Source organism: Gekko japonicus, unplaced genomic scaffold (genome assembly GCF_001447785.1).
Source record: "Gekko japonicus isolate JY-2015 unplaced genomic scaffold, Gekko_japonicus_V1.1 scaffold1179, whole genome shotgun sequence".
NCBI classification, from domain to species: Eukaryota; Metazoa; Chordata; class Lepidosauria; order Squamata; family Gekkonidae; genus Gekko; species Gekko japonicus.
The window spans coordinates 389,932-407,983 of record NW_015160875.1 but is presented as its reverse complement, the minus strand read 5'-3'; the positions used below and the strand labels follow the sequence as shown (position 1 = coordinate 407,983).

The 18,052-nt window shown below is 51.3% G+C and overlaps 1 protein-coding gene across 1 annotated transcript in view; it reads right to left on the bottom strand.

Annotated features, from left to right (window-relative positions):
• VSTM2L (V-set and transmembrane domain containing 2 like) overlaps positions 1 to 18,052 on the bottom strand; it is a 131,111-nt gene that overhangs the window by 20,031 nt on the left and 93,028 nt on the right. The window contains 1 exon segment of the mRNA XM_015422788.1: positions 8,693 to 8,743. Coding sequence (XP_015278274.1) covers positions 8,693 to 8,743 — 51 coding nt within the window.

Here is an 18,052-nt window from a genome sequence, read left to right as displayed (position 1 = left end):
ACCTCCCCCCCCCCCAAGTGACCCCCTGTTCCATGCCCAGAAGAGGGCAAAAAACCTCCAGGATCTCCAGCCAAACTAGCCTGGAGAAAAATTGCTTCCTTCCTGACCCCAAAGTGGCGATCGGCATTTCCCTGGGTGTGTAAGAAAGGGCCACGAGAACTAAGCGCTGATGCAACCCTTCCTGCCCTCCTGTTCATGATCTGCCTAAGTTCACAGAATCCGCATTGGTGTCAGATAGTCATCCAGCCTCTGCTTGAAAACCTCCAAAGAAGGAGAGCCCACCACCTCCGGAGGAAGCCTGAACAGAGCCAAAAGGCTCTGAACCGAACCAGCAAGTTCAGTTCTCCCTTTCTCCAAGCCGCAGAGAAAGGAGGAGAAGTAGAAGAAGAGATTGGATTTATACCCCTCCCTTCACTACCCAAAGGTGTCTCAGAGTGGCTGACAAACTCCTTTCCCTTCCCCTCCCCACAACAGACACCCCGTGTGAGGGAGGCGGGCTCGAGAGAGGTCTGACAGAAAGTGCTCTTTTTCAAGAACAGCTCTTATCAGAGCTACAGCTTGCCCAAGGTCATCCAGCAGGTGCAAGTGGAGGAGTGGGGAATCAAACCCGGTTCTCCCAGATTAGAGTCCGCACACTTAACCACTACACCAAACTGGTGTGGAGATGGAGGTATTTGTCCATGCACTTAACCAGGACACCAAACGGGCTCTCACACCAAACTGGCTCTGAGAAAAAAGGGCATCAGAAGTCATTCCCCCCAGAAAGACTGAAATGCTTCTTGGCCTTTCTACATGACTGCAAAAAATTTTTTTTAAAAAAATCTTATTTCGTACCAGCCGGAGGTTTCCCCGTCCTCTTTGTGCCTTTTCTCTGAAGAAACACATTGTCTCCTGGGAGGTTGGCAAGCAGCCAACCTCCATTTGATGTTTTACCAGTTTTTTCTCCCCTCTGGGCAGGAGACAAGCTTACCTCAGCTCACCTTCATACAAATGCTAATGGGACTAAGACAAAGGAATGGTCAAATGCAGGGGTCATTTCGTAGAAAAAAGGTGCACGACCTCATTAGCATACCTCATTTGCATATGCCACACCCCCTGACATCACTGGAAGTGTGTCAGAAGGCAACACCCACTGCTCAGGCTCCACTGGACTGTTCTGGATTGCTAGCTATTGGGGGGGGGGGGAACGTGCAGATCTGCCGTCGCAGAGGAGGGAGAGCTTGTACCTGAAGGCGGGCTGGGGGGGGGCTTTGCAACATCTGGCTGCTTCTTGCTCTTGTGGCCCTACTGAGGGCTGCTGGGAGCAGGGGGTGGGGCTTATTGCATGTGCCTGCCCCCTGGGCTCCTTACTGCTGGAGCTCCGCTCCTGTGTGCTCCGGCAGGAAATGACCCCTGGTCAAACGTCCCCCTTCCCCCCCTTCTCCAGGCAGAGAACAGAGTATGGAGGACTGTAGGCTAGAACTACCCCTGTCAGAATCTCCAGGAAGGGGCTGGAAGAAGAAGAAGAAGGGGAGGGGGGGAGGACATTGGATTTATACCCCGCCCTTCACTTGGAGTCTCAGAGGGGCTTACAGACTCCTCTCCCTTCCCAATTCTGCAAAAAGGACAGGTCATGGCAGCAGCTACCTGAGAAAGGAAACCCCCTCCAGGACAGTTGGGGACCCCTAGGAGGGCAGGGCGGAAATGAGGTCTGCAGGCCAGTGCAGGCACACTCTGCCACAGCTTCCTCTCTCTTCTGGGGGGAATCCAAGACACTTCCAAATGTCAGAAGGGAACAGCAAGAAGTCACCTGTACGGAATGCACAACCCTTGGATCTTGAGCTGACGAAGCCTCCCCGCGTCTGGCAGGGGAGGCTCTGCTGCCTGGGAAGGGGGCAACCAACAGAACAAGAGCCAGGGGGAAGGGCCTGAAATGCGCGGGTTTCCGGGCTGCCACGTGAGGCCTGAAGATCTCCTGGAATCATAACCGGTCTCCGGAAAACAGAGATCATAGAATCACAGAATCATAGAATGTCAGAGTTGGAAGGGACCTTGCAGGTAATCTAGTCCAGCCCCCTGCACTCTGCAGGAGCAGAGCCGAAAGAGAGCCCTACAACAGACCCGAGAGATGGCCGTCCAGCCTCCGCTTGGAAACGTCCAGCCAAGGAGCCTCCACCACCTCCCGAGGCAGACTGTTCCACTGCTCAACCACTCTGACAGTGAGGAAGTCTCTCCTGATCTTTAGCCGGTATCGCCTCCCTTGTAATTTCCACCCATTAGATCTAGTCTTGCAATCCGGAGCAAGAGAGAAGAGATCTGCTCCATTTATTTATTTATTTATTTATATTTAAATTTATACCCCGCCCTACCCCGAAGGCTCAGGGCGGCTTACAGGGCACGAGTGCCGGTTAAAACAATAACATATGGTTTAAAAACAATAAATTACAATAAAATAAATAATTTACAACAAATAACAACAAAATTTCAAACAAGAAAAGAGAGATCTTATCTGACATAGCTACCCTAGATCTTATCCTAGAGCGGTGTTTGGTACTACGTTCCACCCTTAGGGGCCAGGCAATCCAATGTTAGTTCGGTGTTAAGTCGCTGGGGCTGAGCAGTGGCGGCGGCTCCTATCCAAAGGCCTGGCGGAAGAGCTCCGTCTTGCAGGCCCTGCGGAACTGAGAAAGGTCCCGCAGGGCCCGGATCTCCTCCGGGAGCTCCTTCCACCAGGTAGGAGCCGCCACCGAAAACGCCCCAGTCCTAGTTACAGCAAGTTTAGCTTCTTTCGGGCCTGGAATCTCCAGGAGATGTTGCCCTCCCGACCGAAGTGCCCTTGGGGGAACATATGGAGAAAGGCGGTCCCTCAGGTAGGCTGGACCCTGGCCATTTAGGGCTTTAAAGGTCAAAACCAGCACTTTGAAGCGAATCCGGTATGCTACCGGCAGCCAGTGCAGCGCTTTCAGCACAGGCTGAATGTGGTCCCTCCTCGAGAGACCCATCAACAGCCTGGCTGCAGCATTCTGCACTAGCTGCAGCCTCCGAATTCGCGACAAAGGCAGCCCCATGTAAAGAGCGTTACAGTAGTCTAGCCTTGAGGTAACCGTCGCATGGATCACTGTGGCCAGGTCCTCACGGCTGAGATAGGGGACCAACTGCCGAGCCAGCCGAAGATGGTAGAAGGCCGCCCTGGCAGTGGTTGCAACCTGGGCCTCCATTGTTAGTGAAGAGTCCAGGCGCACCCCCAGACTCCTAACCTCATCCCCACGTCGGCGAGGCGGTGGGTCAGCAACTGGTGGTCGACCGTATCGAACGCAGCCGACAGGTCTAACAACACCAGAGCCGCCACACCACCTCGATCCAGATGCCTACGGAGATCATCAGTCAAGGCGACCAGTACAGTCTCCGTCCCATGACCAGGGCGAAAGCCGGACTGGTAGGGATCGAGGATGGAAGCATCCTCCAGAAAACTCTGAAGCTGTAACGCCACCGCCTTCTCAATGAGCTTGCCCAAATAGGGCAAGTTAGACACCGGGTGACACTTGTCATCTTCTACATGACAGCCCTTCAGATACTTGAAGACTGCAATCATGTCCCCTCTAAGCCTTCTCTTTCCCAGGCTAAACAGACCCAACTCAGCCTTTCCTCGTAAGACTTGGATTCCAACCCTCTCACCATCTTGGTTGCCCTCTTCTGGACACGCTCGAGGTTGTCAACATCCTTCCTAAAATGTGGTGCCCAAAACTGGACACAGGACTCCAGGTGAGGCCGGACCATAGCAGAAGAGAGTGGAACGACCACCTCCCGTGATCTGGACACAATGCTTCTGTTAACGCATCCTAAGATTGTATTAGCTTTCTTCACAGCCACATCGTACTGCAGGCTCATGTTTAGCTTGTGATCAACCAGAACACCTAGATCCCTTTCACAGGTGCTGCTGTCAAGCCAAGTTCCTCCCATTCTATATCTGTACCTTTGGTTTCTTTGTACCTAAGTGTAGGACTTTGCACTTCTCTCTACTGAAATTCATTTTATTTGTCTCCGCCCACTGCTCCAGCCTATCTAGATCATTTTGAATCCTTACTCTTTCAGGATTCAGTTCCCCTGGAGAAAACAGCTGGTTTGAAAGGTAGACTTTGGTGGAATCTGCATTTGTCTTTCCCACTGGTGTCCCAGCCTTCTGACTCTGTCTTCAAAAAAGCTGTTGTCATTTGGTTTCGTTTTCACACCTCAACAGTGCTAGCATACTTTTGCATGTCTGCATATGTTTATCGCCCTCTTGTGGCGGCTCCACTGTCATTGCGCCTCCGCGCTGCTTCAAATGTATCTTCTCCAAACAACGTTCAAGCAACCATAGAGAAAGATGGCGTCACAGCAGCACGAAACTGATTTAAAAATGCAAATGCAGGTTCGACCTTTATGGCATTCGACCCTGCTGAGGTCTCTCCTCTGCCTTGCCTCCCCCAGGCTCCACCCCCCCAAATCTCCAGGAATTTCTCCGGCCGGACCTGGCAACCCTAGCAAAGAGACCTTGGGCAGGTGGGGCAGCAGGACCGCTGGTGTGTGCCCAGGCCAGAGCCCCTCAGGAGGAGAGTTTTACGGAGGGTTTCCTGACCGGAGACAGGCCCATCCGTCAGCGTAACTGGATGTCAGAGGGAAAGCAGAAGACCTTGGCCCAGACGATTTATTTCTCACCCTGTCCTTGCGCTGGCAAGGGATTTATCAATGGGTGGCAGCAGGTAAAAAATAGCCATGGATCCAGGTCCCCCATGCTGCCCTCCAGGGCATTTAAAACCCCCGCAGCAGCTGCCACCGGAGTTCCCGCCGTTATAAATGCAGACTTGTCAAGCAGGGAGCAAAACTTAAATGGAAGCCGCAGCCTCCTCCGCGAGAAGCCTCCGTTTCCAGCTCTCCTTTCAGAAAGAAAAGGAATGAGGATCAAAGGGAGGGGGGAGCTTCCACTTAAACCCAAGGAAAGCCGCCATGGCACACGTCTGGAGCAAAGCATTCTGGGATGCCGCCCAAGAAACCCAATAGGCCCGCTGACTGACGAGCAGGCCGGCTTTAAAAGAGCTGCAAGGAACACACATGAAGCTAACGTCTACTGAATCAGACCACCAGTCCATCAAAGTCCGTGGCTATTCAGGGTCTCGGGCTGAGGTCTTTCACTTCTCCTAGAATCATAGAGTTGGAAGGGACCTCCAGGGTAGTCCCACCCCCTGCACAATGCAGGCAATTCACAAATACCTCCCCCTCCACACCAGCAGTGATCCCTGTTCCATCCTCAGAAGATGACAGAAAACCTCCTGCCTGGTCCTTTCAACTGGAGGTTCCGGGGACTGAACCTGGAACCTTCTGCATGCCAAGCAGAGGCTCTGCCACTGAGCCACAGCCCCTTCCCATAGCTCTCCAGGGTCTCAGGCGGAGGTCTTTCCCATCCCCTCCTGCCTGGTCCTTTTAACTGGAGGTGCTGCCGGAGATTGAACCTGGGACCTTCTGCATGCCAGGCAGAGGCTCTGCCACTGAGCCACAGCCCCTTCCCATAGCTCTCCAGGGTCTCAGGCGGAGGTCTTTCCCATCCCCTCCTGCCTGGTCCTTTTAACTGGAGGTGCTGCCGGAGATTGAACCTGGGACCTTCTGCATGCCAGGCAGAGGCTCTGCCACTGAGCCACAGCCCCTTCCCATAGCTCTCCAGGGTCTCAGGCGGAGGTCTTTCCCATCCCCTCCTGCCTGGTCCTTTTAACTGGAGGTGCTGCCGGAGATTGAACCTGGGACCTTCTGCATGCCAGGCAGAGGCTCTGCCACTGAGCCACAGCCCCTTCCCATAGCTCTCCAGGGTCTCAGGCGGAGGTCTTTCCCATCCCCTCCTGCCTGGTCCTTTTAACTGGAGGTGCTGCCGGAGATTGAACCTGGGACCTTCTGCATGCCAGGCAGAGGCTCTGCCACTGAGCCATGGACCCTCCCAAACACCAGTAGACCCGAACACCTGACGTTGCCTTCTGCTGTGTCAGACCGTCAGTCTGCCAAGGTCAGTTTTTTCTACTCAGCCACATCACCTGTTTCCGAGTCCTTTTAGCTGGAGATGCCGGGGGTTGAACCTGGGACCTTCTGCATGCCAAGCAGTGGCTCTACCACAGAGCTGCAGCTCCGCCATCTTTTCTTTTGCAAAACGCATCATACGTGCAGACACAGCAGTGGTGGACGACGGCTCACATATGAGAAGCTGCAGTCTCTGTTCAGGCCCCTGGTCTCAACAGCTCCCCAGCGTCAGCAGCAGCCAGCACTAAAATGGGGGATGGGGTGGCACTTCCTGACCTGTTTTCCCTGTCAAGGTCAGTGGTGTCACCTCTAAATGGCGGCAGCTCCCCAGGATCTCAGGCTGAGGTCTTTCCCATCACCTCCTGCCTGGCCCTTTTAACTGGAGGTGCTGCCGGGGATTGAACCTGGGACCTTCTACATGCCAGGCAGAGGCTCTTCCACTGAGCCACAGCCCCTTCCCATAGCTGTCCAGGGTCTCAGGCAGAGGTCTTTCCCATCACCTCCTGCCTGGCCCTTTTAACTGGAGGTGCTGCCGGGGATTGAACCTGGGACCTTCTACATGCCAGGCAGAGGCTCTGCCACTGAGCCACGGCCCCTCCTTAAGCAACTGAGGGCTACAGAAAGAAGAGAGAAGTAGCTATTTTGTATTCTCTGGAGCTTCGCCTGACTATAATCGTTTCCAAGTCAGGCCTGGGTCTGTGTCAGAACCCGCTTGTCTGGTTCTGGCTGTCTACCTTCCCAGTCCAGCCTGGGCCACCTACTAGATCTGCCCCAGTTCTGCCACACACCTCTGGGTCCCTCTCCTCCTGGCAGCACCCGTATGGCACTGATGCCAAAGCTATGGAGGGATGCTCTGCCACTGTCTGGGCCAGTGATGCTCTGTGTTTCTCGGTGCTTGCGGGGGGGGGGGACAGGGGGAGGTCTTCTGGCCCCGCTGGTGGACCTCCTGATGGCTCCTGGGCTTTGACCACTGTGTGATACAGCCCTGGACAGAGTGTTCCATCTAGACCTTGTGGCTAATAGCCCACTGATGGACCTCTGCTCCATACGTTTATCCAATTCCCTTTTGAAGCCGTCCATGCTGGTGGCCGCCACCACCTCCTGTGGCCGTGAATTTCATGTGTTCATCACTCTTTGGGTGAAGAAGGACTTCCTTTTATCCGTTCTAACCTAACCACTCAGCAATTTCACGGAGTGCCCACGAGTAGGCTTGCCAAGTCCCCGGCGGGGGGGGGAGACCCCCGCCCGAGAGGCCCGTTAACCGCCGCCGGCAGATCAGGCCCTGGGGGGAACCCCACCCCAAAAGCACGTGACGTGCCCAGCGTCAGCACGTCACCCGGAAGTGACGCAATCGTGTCGGGCGCGTTGTGGGTGGGGCCGCAGTCATCCAAGGGAAAACTCTATGGTTTTCCCTCGGATGATTGCGGCCCCGCCCCTGGCGTGCTCGATGTGGTTGCGTCACTTCTGGGTGCAGCGCTGGAGTCCCTGCTCTACATGCAGTAAGGACTTGGCAACCCTACCTATGAGTTCTTGTATTGTGAGAAAGGGAGAAAAGGACTTCTTTCTCAACCTGCTCTATCCCAGGCATAATCTTATAAACCTCGATCATGTCACCCTTCAGCCGTCGTTTCTCCGAGCTAAAGAGCCCTAACCACTGTAACCTCTCTGAAGAGAGGGAAAGTGTTCCACCCCCTTCATCATTTTAGCTGCTCTTTTCTGCACCTTTCCCAATGCTAGAATATCCTTGAAGTGTGGTGACCGGAACTGTACACAGTATTCAAAATGAGAGGCCGCACCATAGACCTATACAGGGGCATGATGTTACCGGCAGATTCATTTTCAGTCCCCTTCCTAATAATCCCCCCTCTTGGTTTCCTCCGGGGTCATTTTGGCTTCCCCATCTACTCAGAATCCTAGAATCCTAGAATGTTAGAGTTGGAAGGGACCTTGCGGGTCATCTAGTCCAACCCCCTGCCCTCTGCAGAAGCATAGCTGAAAGAGAGCCCTACAACATACCCGAAAGAGGGTCGCCCAGCCTCCGCTTGAAAACGACCAGCGAAGGAGCATCCACCACCTCCCGAGGCAGACTGTCCCACTGCTCAACCACTCTGACAGTTGGGAAGTCTCTCCTGATATTTAGCCGGTAAGGATTCCCTTGTAATTCCCACCCATTCGATGTAGTCTTGCAATGCGGAGCAAGAGAGAATAGATCTGCTCCATCTTCTACATGACAGTCCTTCACATACTTGAAGACTGCAACCCTGTCCTCTCTAGGCCTTCTCTTTCCCAGGCTAAACAGACCCAACTCTTTCAGCCTTTCCTTGGACTCCAACCCTCTCGCCATCCTGGTTGCCCTCTTCTGGACACGCTCGAGCTTGTCAACATCCTTCCTAAAATGTGGTGCCCAAAACTGGACGCAGGACTCCAGGTGAGGCCTGACCACAGCACAAACCCCTCCCTGGACTCCCAGCCCCCAGAAAAGTGCAGGCCCAAGTTCCCTTGATGCGACTCTCGCCCCAGGAAAGCAAGAAGTTCTGGCTCAGAACTTCCAAAGCGCCTCGCCTGGCACTTTCCCTCTCATCAGCTTTGCAAAGCTCCCGACCACGGCAGAAGAAAGCTGCAGCTGTGCCCTTGATTTAAAATCTTCCCAAGAAGTCATTACAGAAAAACTCACGCTTATTTTCGTCGCGTCCTTCCCGGCTTCTTCCTGTGGAGATGCTTTTAGCTGTCAGGAATAGAGGGGAAGAGGAGGGAGGGGGAAGAGAGAGGGAAGAACCCATTAGTTCAGCTCGGAGAAGAAGGGAAAAGGGGGCGAGAAACTCCATCCGACTAATTCACACCTTGGCCTTTAATGCAGTCTTCAAAGGCAGACACGGAGCTGGGAAGGAAAAGGGAATTTATGGGGAGGGAGGGAAGAGATTTAGGGAGGCAGCAGCGTCAAGCTATGAAAACAGCACCAGGAAAGGATTTTCAAGAGGCAGAAGTGTGCGTGGAGGTGGGGGTGGTGACAAAAATGGTTTAAGGGGAAGAGAAATTGTTCCTCTGCGCTCGCAGGGTCCAGTTCCTTGTACTGACACTTCGCATGTGAATGGCAGATTCCAAGTCTTCTAAACAGCTTCTCACGCCACTGCAGTAACCCTCCCAAGGCAGGCCAATCCATAAGCCCCAAATTGCTGATGGAAGCCACAGAGGGTCCTAAAGACAATAGCCCAGGTGAGATGAGGTCAAAAGTGTTCCCGCTAAGCCGAGTGAGTGTGAGTTTGCTCACAGTTTTTTAGCCTCCGGCTCACACATTGTTGTCTCCACTCAGGAAGGATGGCTCCAGAGTAAATTAATTTAGGCAGTGGCCGAATCGCTCGCTCACAACTTTAGTGCCAGGAGCTCACGAGGTAGAATCTTTGCTCACAAGACTCCACAGCTTAGAGGGAACATCTGCCACACCTGCTTTTTCCACCTAGATTCAAGTCCAGGAGCACCTTAAAAACCAACAAGTTTTTTTGGGGGGTATAAGGTTATGAGAGTCAATGGCCCCTTCATGAGGTATGAACTTGTGGGCACTCCGTGACATTAGTGAGCAGTAGGCTTAGAATAGATCAAAGGAAGTATTTCTTCACCCAACGAGTGGAATTCACTGCTGTAGGAAGGAGTGGCGGCTACAAGCATAGACAGCTTCAAGAGAGGATTGGAGAAACATACGGAGCAGAGGTCAACCAGTGGTTATTAGTCAAAAGGTATAGATGGAACACTGTACAGGATTTATCCACCCAGGCCAGTCCAGGAATGGGAGGGAGCCCTGTACATTTCCAGTACATTAAACAACAAACCATGAGATGGTCTATACCCTCTCTGGTTTCAGAACCATGTGCCACCAGAACCTCTACAGAAGTTCCCCCCAACCTGAGATTAGAGGTTCAAACTCTCAGTTGGTATCTGGAACTTATCACATTAGCAACTCACTCAGAGCTGTACACTTTACGCTTAATGGTAGCTTGTGGTCAGCTTAGGCACAGGAGTTTAGACTTGGAATTCAGGTACAACATCAGAGACCATTTAGAAACAAGAATAATGATTTATTCAGTACAGAGCTTAACACAGACTACCAGAGTTTACCAAAATAACAAGCCTAAGGCTATTTGCCTTAACTACACAGTAAAAGATACAGATTTACCAAGTTCAGGAATATCCAAACAGTCCAAGGGATTTTGAAGGCAAAATCCATCTTTGCTCAACCATATGGTCCAATTCACAAAGCCAGTCCTTTGTCCCTCAAGGGCTGCATTTCAGGTGCAATAAAACAAGCAGAGAGAACAGGAGCAGAGAGCAAGAGAAGAGACTCTCTCTCATTGGGATTAAACAATTATAGCCCAATTCCAGTCACAAATTAGCTGTGGCTATTAGCCAACTGTGAGTGGGCATGGGTGTGCCCAATTGTTGGTTGTCATGGCTACGTGTGGGGATAGGCTAGAAGTTTGGGAACTCCTCCTGCAGTCAGGTGACCCAACTTCCAGCTTCTCCATGATGTACGTGACATGGCCCATGTAGCCTTAAAGCAGGCGCCTTGAAGTCTAGCTCTTCCACTTAGAGGTGTGAAAGAATATGTGGTGATATGGCATGGCTATTGAGGTTGTTCAGGCCATCTGGTCTGTCCAGGACCATTTGGCCTGCACAGGAAACAGAGACATAGAATGTCATCACAGGAGAAGGCATGAGACTTGTAGAAATCAATATTTCTATACAAACACTGTCTGGGGCAGCAATGCTCTGTCTTCTCGGTGCTAAGTGTGCGGACTCTAATCTGGGAGAACCGGGTTTGATTCCCCACTCCTCCACTCGCAGCTGCTGGATGACCTTGGGCAAGCCATCGTTCTGACAAGAGCTGTCCTTGAAAAGGCAGTTCTTGAAAGAGCCACAGGGTGTCTGTTGTTGGGAGGGGAAGGGAAAGGAGTTTGTAAGCCGCTCCGACTGAAGGGCGAGGGGAATAAATCCAATCTCCTCCTCCTCCTCCTCCTTTTTTCTGGTGGCACCTGGTATCTTTGGCCACTGTGTGACACAGAGTGTTGGACTGGATGGGCCATTGGCCTGGTCCAACACTGGCTTCTCTTTATGTTCTTACATAAGACTCCTGAACGCTCATACCCCCAAAACATCTTGTTGGCCTCTGAGGGGCTACTGGATTCAAATCTAGCTCTTCTGCTGCGGACCAAGGCAGCTTCCCTCTGAAACTGCTTTTTACACATGGGAGGCAGTTGAGGAGAACTGGCCTTCCTCCAGAAGAACCTCAGCCGGGGCCACCTGGAGCTTCTAGGTATCCTCATGAACGGGTGAAGAAGAAGTACAGGGGGCAGCCGCAGGCACCAACTAGTGCTCTCAGGGCTGCACCCAGAACTTATCCTACCTCACAGGGCTGTGGTGTGGATAAAAGAGAGGAGAACCCTCAATGGCCCTCTGTGTTCCTTGGAGGAAAGACAGGATGACAATGCACTAAATTAGGGAAGTATTTTTTTAAAACAACAACAACAACAACAACATCCTGGTCTTTCACTTTCCACCAGCGCTGTTCATTCCAGGAGCCAGAGGTGCCCTTTGTCCTTCAGGTGACGAAGTCCAGACCAACAGCTGGGAAACACCCCCCCCCTCAAAAAAAAACTGAAGTTGTGAGCAATGCTCCCTCTAAGCTGTGGAGTCTTGTGAGCAAAAATTCTACTTGGTAAGCAACTGGCGTTGAAGTTGTGAGCGAGCAATTTGGTTACTGCATCAATTCGTTTGCTCTGGAGCCCTCCTTCCTGAGCTAAGACAAAAATCTGTGTGCTGGAGGCTAAAAAACTCTGAGCTAGCTCACACGAACTCAGCTTAGAGGGAACAACGGTTGTGGGGCTAGGCCCTGACACATTTCACCTAACCACTGGAAAATGCTTTTGCACATATCAAGAGGATTTTGTGTAGGAGGCTTTCCTGCCGGATCGGGCCCCCAACCTGGGCTTTTGAAGCCATCCATGCTTGTAGCCGCCACCACCTCCTGTGGCAGTGAATTCCATGTGTCAATTGGCCAGGACACTAGAAGACCTCCCACTGTTGCCACCCCCCCAAGCACCAAGATGACAGAGCATCCCTTGCCCCAGAGCCCCTATCTATACCTTGTGGCTAATAGCCACCGATGGACCTCTGTTCCATATGCTTATCTAATTCCCTTTTGAAGCTGTCCATGCTTGTATTATTATTATTATTTATTATTTGTATTTCTATCCCGCCCTCCCCGTAGGCTCAGGGCGGCTTACAGGGCACACTGCCAAGTCATAGCATAAAACAATACATACAATAAAATATTAAAACCAGTTATACTCATAGAAAAATATATTCAGTACTCTTCTCATAAAACCCAAGATGGCCGTCTCTTAAAAATCTCATTCAAGTGCTCAACCTCCAGATTACCCTGTACCCAGATTCTAATGCGTTGATGGTGCCATGGCGTTGGTGGTACCATGGCGGTGGCGGCTCTTATTCGAACGCCTGGCGGAAGAGCTCCATCTTACAGGCTCTGCGGAACTGTGCTAGGTCCCGCAGAGCCCTGATCTCCCCTGGGAGCTTGTTCCACCAGATAGGAGCCGCCACCGAGAACGCCCTGTTCCTGGTCACAACGCACCACCACTTAAGAACATAAGAGAAGCCAATGTTGGATCAAGCCAAAGGCCCCTCCAGTCCAACACTCTGTGTCACACAGTGGCCAAAAATACCAGGTGCCATCAGGAGGTCCACCAGTGGGGCCAGGACATTAGAAGCCCTCCCACTGTTGACCCCCCCCAAGCACCAAGATGACAGAGCGTCACTTGCCCCAGAGTCCCTATCCATACCTTGTGGCTAATAGCCACTGATGGACCTCTGCTCCATATGCTTTTCTAATTCCCTTTTGAAGCCGTCCATGCTTGTAGCCACCACCACTTCCTGTGGCAGTGAATTCCAAGTGTTAATCACTCTTTGGGTGAAGAAGGACTTCCTTTTATCCGTTCTAACCCGACTGCTCAGCAATTTCATGGAGTGCCCACAAGGAGTTCTTGTATTGTGAGAAAGGGAGAAAAGTAGTTCTTCTTAGCCTATTACAGCCATTCCAGAATGGCTGGCAATCTTAGGAGCAGGGTGGGCACATGTAGGGGACAGGGCAGGAGGGTGGCTCTCTCCCCTGCAAGAGCAGGGCATTCGTTTCCCGGCTGTGCCCTTCGGGTCCATGTTTCCCAGCTGGAGGAGTCCGAAGCCCAGAACAAGGGCCAAAAGACGAGGCTGAAGTTGGTTCCTTATTCCCAGTTCCTTATTCACACCTTTTGGGGAACAGCTTGGCCCCAGCGTCTGCCTGTGTGATTGTCCTGGGGGCGCCTCACTTTGGAGCAGCTGGTACAAGAACCGCGCTTGGGACCAGGACACAGCATATGCCGCCTCGAAGGGGAGAGCCCGCTGAACTTGGGGGTGTATGAAGTTAGGGGGTCCAAATCTTAATTCTGGGGTTCAGAGCTTTCAGTCTCTCCTCAGTTGTTTTTGGACGGACTCATGAATAAGACGAGAATAAGGAATGGATAAGGAACTGGGAATAAGGAACCAACTTCAGCCTCGTGGCCAAAAGCCCCTCAGCGCGGATGCCGAAGCCCCTAAAAGGACGTGATTACTGGAGACTGCTTGTTCCTGTTTCTCTTAAGGCGCCGTGTTCGCTCTCTTGTTTCATGTTTACTTTAAAATCAATAAAAGCATTAATAAAAACAAAAGGATAAGTTTAGAAGGGATTTTAAAAAGAGAGAGAGAGAGAACACATTTGCAAGGGCAGTCTTGGGATGTTCTCTGTCACAGGAGGGGGTGGCGGCTACAAGCATGGACGGCTTCAAGAGGGAATTAGATAAGCATATGGAGCAGAGGTCCATCAGTGGCTATTAGCCACAAGGTATAGATAGGGGCTCTGGGGCAAGTGATGCTCGGTCTTCTTGGTGTTTGGGGGGGGGCAACAGTGGGAGGGCTTCTAATGTCCTGGCCCCACTGGTGGACCTCCTGATGGCACCTGGTATTTTTGGCCACTGTGTGACACAGAGTGTTGGACTGGAGGGGCCTTTGGCTTGATCCAACATTGGCGTCTCTTATGTTCTTATTAGGTGGTAAAGAGTGATTAACACATGGAATTCACGGCCACAGGAGGTGGTGGCAGCTACAAGCATGGACGGCTTCAAAAGGGAATTAGATAAGCATAGGCTTGATCCAACATTGGCGTCTCTTATCTTCTTATGTTCTTATGTCTCCTTGGGCTTCCCTAGGTGGAGGAAACGAGGAAGGGGAGAAAACCCCACTGCTCTCATTCCCATTAGCCTGTCTGTGGGATGCCCAGAGGGGCGGATGAACCATGAAGCAGACGAAGCAGGTGCTTAGGGCACCAGGGCCAAAGGGGGCACCACAAAGTTGGGAAAAGGGTGAAAAGCTTAGTTTGCACAGTATAGTGTGTTCTCATAGTAATACATTTTTGTTACGGCTGCAACCTGCATTGTCTATCTGGTCAGACAGGTGAACCACTAAAATGGACTGGGTCAGTGTGGAAAGGAGGGGGGGCACCAAGATTGGTCAGTGCTGAGGGCACCCATGAGCCTGAATCCATCCCTGGATGCCCAGCTGGCATCAGTGAGCCAGCATCCTGGATCCACGGCACACTGAGAAAAGCCGGACGTGCTCTGCACGGCAACCTTTCACAGTTCCGCAGGGCCTGCAAGACAGAGCTCTTCCGCCAGGCTTCCAAATAGGAGCCGCCGCCACTGTTACCACCAACGAGCCCACTATCGACGACGCCATTCAACATCTGGCCCATAGGATTGGCCTGAAGATCAGAAGATGACCGGAATGAAAACGCACAACATCCACTTTCATATCATTTAATACTGTGAGCATTTTAATGTTTAGTGTTGATATATTAAGTATGCTTTATGCTATTTTAATGTTTTATGGTTTTATGCAAAATTGGCATATTTTGCTGTCTTCTGTAAGCTGCCCAGAGCCTGTTTACAGGGTGGGCGGGGTATAAATATAAGTATAAACAAACAAACAAACAAACAAACGTGTGCACACATGTGTTTCTTTTTGTACAAATCGGTCCTAAACTGAAAGGAAGCCATCGATTGCTGCAAGCCCCGCTCAGCGGACCCCAGTCTGGTCCAAACTCGTTGGGATCGAGCTACTCACATTTGTTCATCTATTTAATTTGATTTCTGTCCCGCCCTCCCCCGCACAGCTGGGCTCAGAGTGCCTTTAGGTTTCTTCAAAAGGATTCAAAAAGGATGTGGGCAAGAGAGCGACAAGGATGATCAGGGGTTTGGAGACTGAGGAGTGGTGTATGCGAAAGAGATCTTGGGGTAAGAATTGAATGTAAACGAAATATGAGCAGTCAGTGTGATGCGGCGGCAAAAAAGGCAAATTCAGTCTTGGGTTGCATTAAAAGGGCCACAGCATCGAAATCGGAGGAGGTCGTAGCCCCTCTGTAGACTGCCTGGGTCAGGCCGCACCTGGAGTCCCGTGTGCAGTTCTGGAGTTGTTGTTGTTGTTCAGTCGCACAGTCGAGTCCGACTCTTCGCGACCCTATGGACCAGCTCCCGCCAGGCCCTCCTGTCTTCCGCTGTCCTCTGAAGTTGGCTCAATTTCATGTTCGTTGCGTCGATGACACTGTCCAACCATCTCATCCTTTGCCGTCCCTGTCTTCTTTGACCTTCAATCTTTCCCAGCATCAGGGTCTTCTCCAGTGAGTGCTCCCTTCTCATTTGGTGGCCAAAGTATTTGAGCTTCAGTTTCATTATCTGGCCTTCCAGGGAACAGTCAGGGTTGATTTCTTTTAGGATTGACTGATTTGATCTCCTTGCAGTCCAAGGGACTCTCAAGAGTCTTCTCCAGCACCATAGAGGCTGGACGAATATTTGTCAGAGATGCTTTAGGCTGGTCCTGCATTGGGCAGGGGGTTGGACTAGATGGTCTGTATGGCCCCTTCCAACTCTAGGATTCTATGATTCTTCCCCAAAATCTAATCCCACTACACAACAATGGCGACGAAGGTGGGATTAGACGCATGTAGAAAACCACAGAGACGGATGTAGTGATCAGCATGGTTTACTGGTACACAACTAGAACACAGGATTCTGACCGGGTGGCCAACTATATACAGTACCTGGGAACACCCCTAGATCCTATTGGTAGAGACAATGCCCTTATACTCCCACACACAAGCCGGCCATTCGTGACGGGGAAAGTCCTCTTTAGATTAGGGCTTCTCTGTCTCTCCTTTTGACTGCAACCTGAATGTGAACTAGATCTACTTGAATAAATGTTAGTTTATCTTTTTTGCAATATACTTCTTTGGAAGATTGATTTCCTGCACTCAGGACCATGCTTCTACGTCTGGGCAAAAGTCTGCTCTACTAACCAAATATCCCAACAGTTCCATTCTTTTGATAAAGTTCCTCATCAAAGGCTTCTAAGTAAGCTCAAAAATCATGGGATAGAAGGACAAGTCCTTTTATGGATCAAAAACTGGCTAGTTCATAGAAAACAGAGAGTGAGTGTAGGTGGGCAATTTTCTCAGTGGAGGGTGGTAAGCAGTGGGGTACCGCAGGGATCAGTACTTGGTCCACTGCTTTTTAACTTGTTCATTAATGATTTGGAGATGGGAGTAAGCAGTGAAGTGGCTAAATTTGCGGATGATACAAAGTTGTTCAGGGTGGTGAAAACCAGTGAGGATTGTGAGGCACTCCAAGGGGATCTGTCAAGGATGGGCGAGTGGGCGTCAACATGGCAAATGGGGTTCAATGTGGCCAAGTGCAAGGTGATGCACATTGGAGCCAAAAATCCTAAATATAAATACACATTGATGGGGTCTGAACTGGCAGAGACTGAGCAAGAGAGAGATCTTGGAGTTGTAGTGGATAACTCACTGAAAATGTCGAGACAGTGTGTGACTGCAATAAAGAAGGCCAACGCTATGCTGGGGATTATTAGGAAGGGTATTGAAAACAGATCAGCCAATATAATAATGCCCCTATATAAATCAATGGTAAGACCTCATTTGGAATACTGTGTGCAGTTCTGGGCACCACACCTTAAAAAGGATATTATAGCTTTGGAAAAAGTGCAGAAAAGGGCAACTCGAATGATAAAAGGGTTGGAACACTTTCCCTATGAGGAAAGGTTAAAGCGCTTAGGGCTCTTTAGCTTGGAGAAAAGACGACTGAGGGGTGACATGATCGAGGTTTATAAGATTATGCATGGGAAAGAGCAGGTAAAGAAAGAGGTACTTTTCTCCCTTTCTCACAATACAAGAACTCGTGGGCACTCCATGAAATTGCTGAGCGGTCGGGTTAGAATGGATAAAAGGAAGTACTTCTTCACCCAAAGAGTGATTAACACTTGGAATTCACTGCCACAGGAAGTGGTGGGTGCTACAAGCATGGATGGCTTCAAAAGGGAATTAGATAAGCATATGGAGCAGAGGTCCATCAGTGGCTATTAGCCACAAGGTATAGCTAGGGGCTCTGGGGCAAGTGATGCTCTGTCTTCTTGGTGCTTGGGGGGGGGTCAACAGTGGGAGGGCTTCTAATGTCCTGGCCCCACTGCTGGACCTCCTGATGGCACTGGTATTTCTGGCCACTGTGTGACACAGAGTGTTGGACTGGATGGGCCTTTGGCCTGATCCAACATTGGCGTCTCTTATGTTCTTATGTTCTTATTCCCGGTATCTCCAGCGAAGAGGATCAGGCAGTAGGTGATGTGAAAGACCCCTGTGTGAGACCCTGACGGGCGGCTGCCGGTCTGAGCGGACAACCCTGAGGTTAGAGAAGGGGCCGTGGCTCAGCGGGAGAGCCTCTGCCTGGCATGCAGAAGGTCTCAGGATCAATCCGCAGCATCTCCAGTTGAAAGGACCAGGCTGTGGGTGATGGGAAAGACCCCCTGCCTGAGACCCTGGAGAGCAGCTGCCAGTCTGAGTAGACAAGACTGACCTTGATGGACCGATGGTATGATTCAGGAGAAGGCAGCG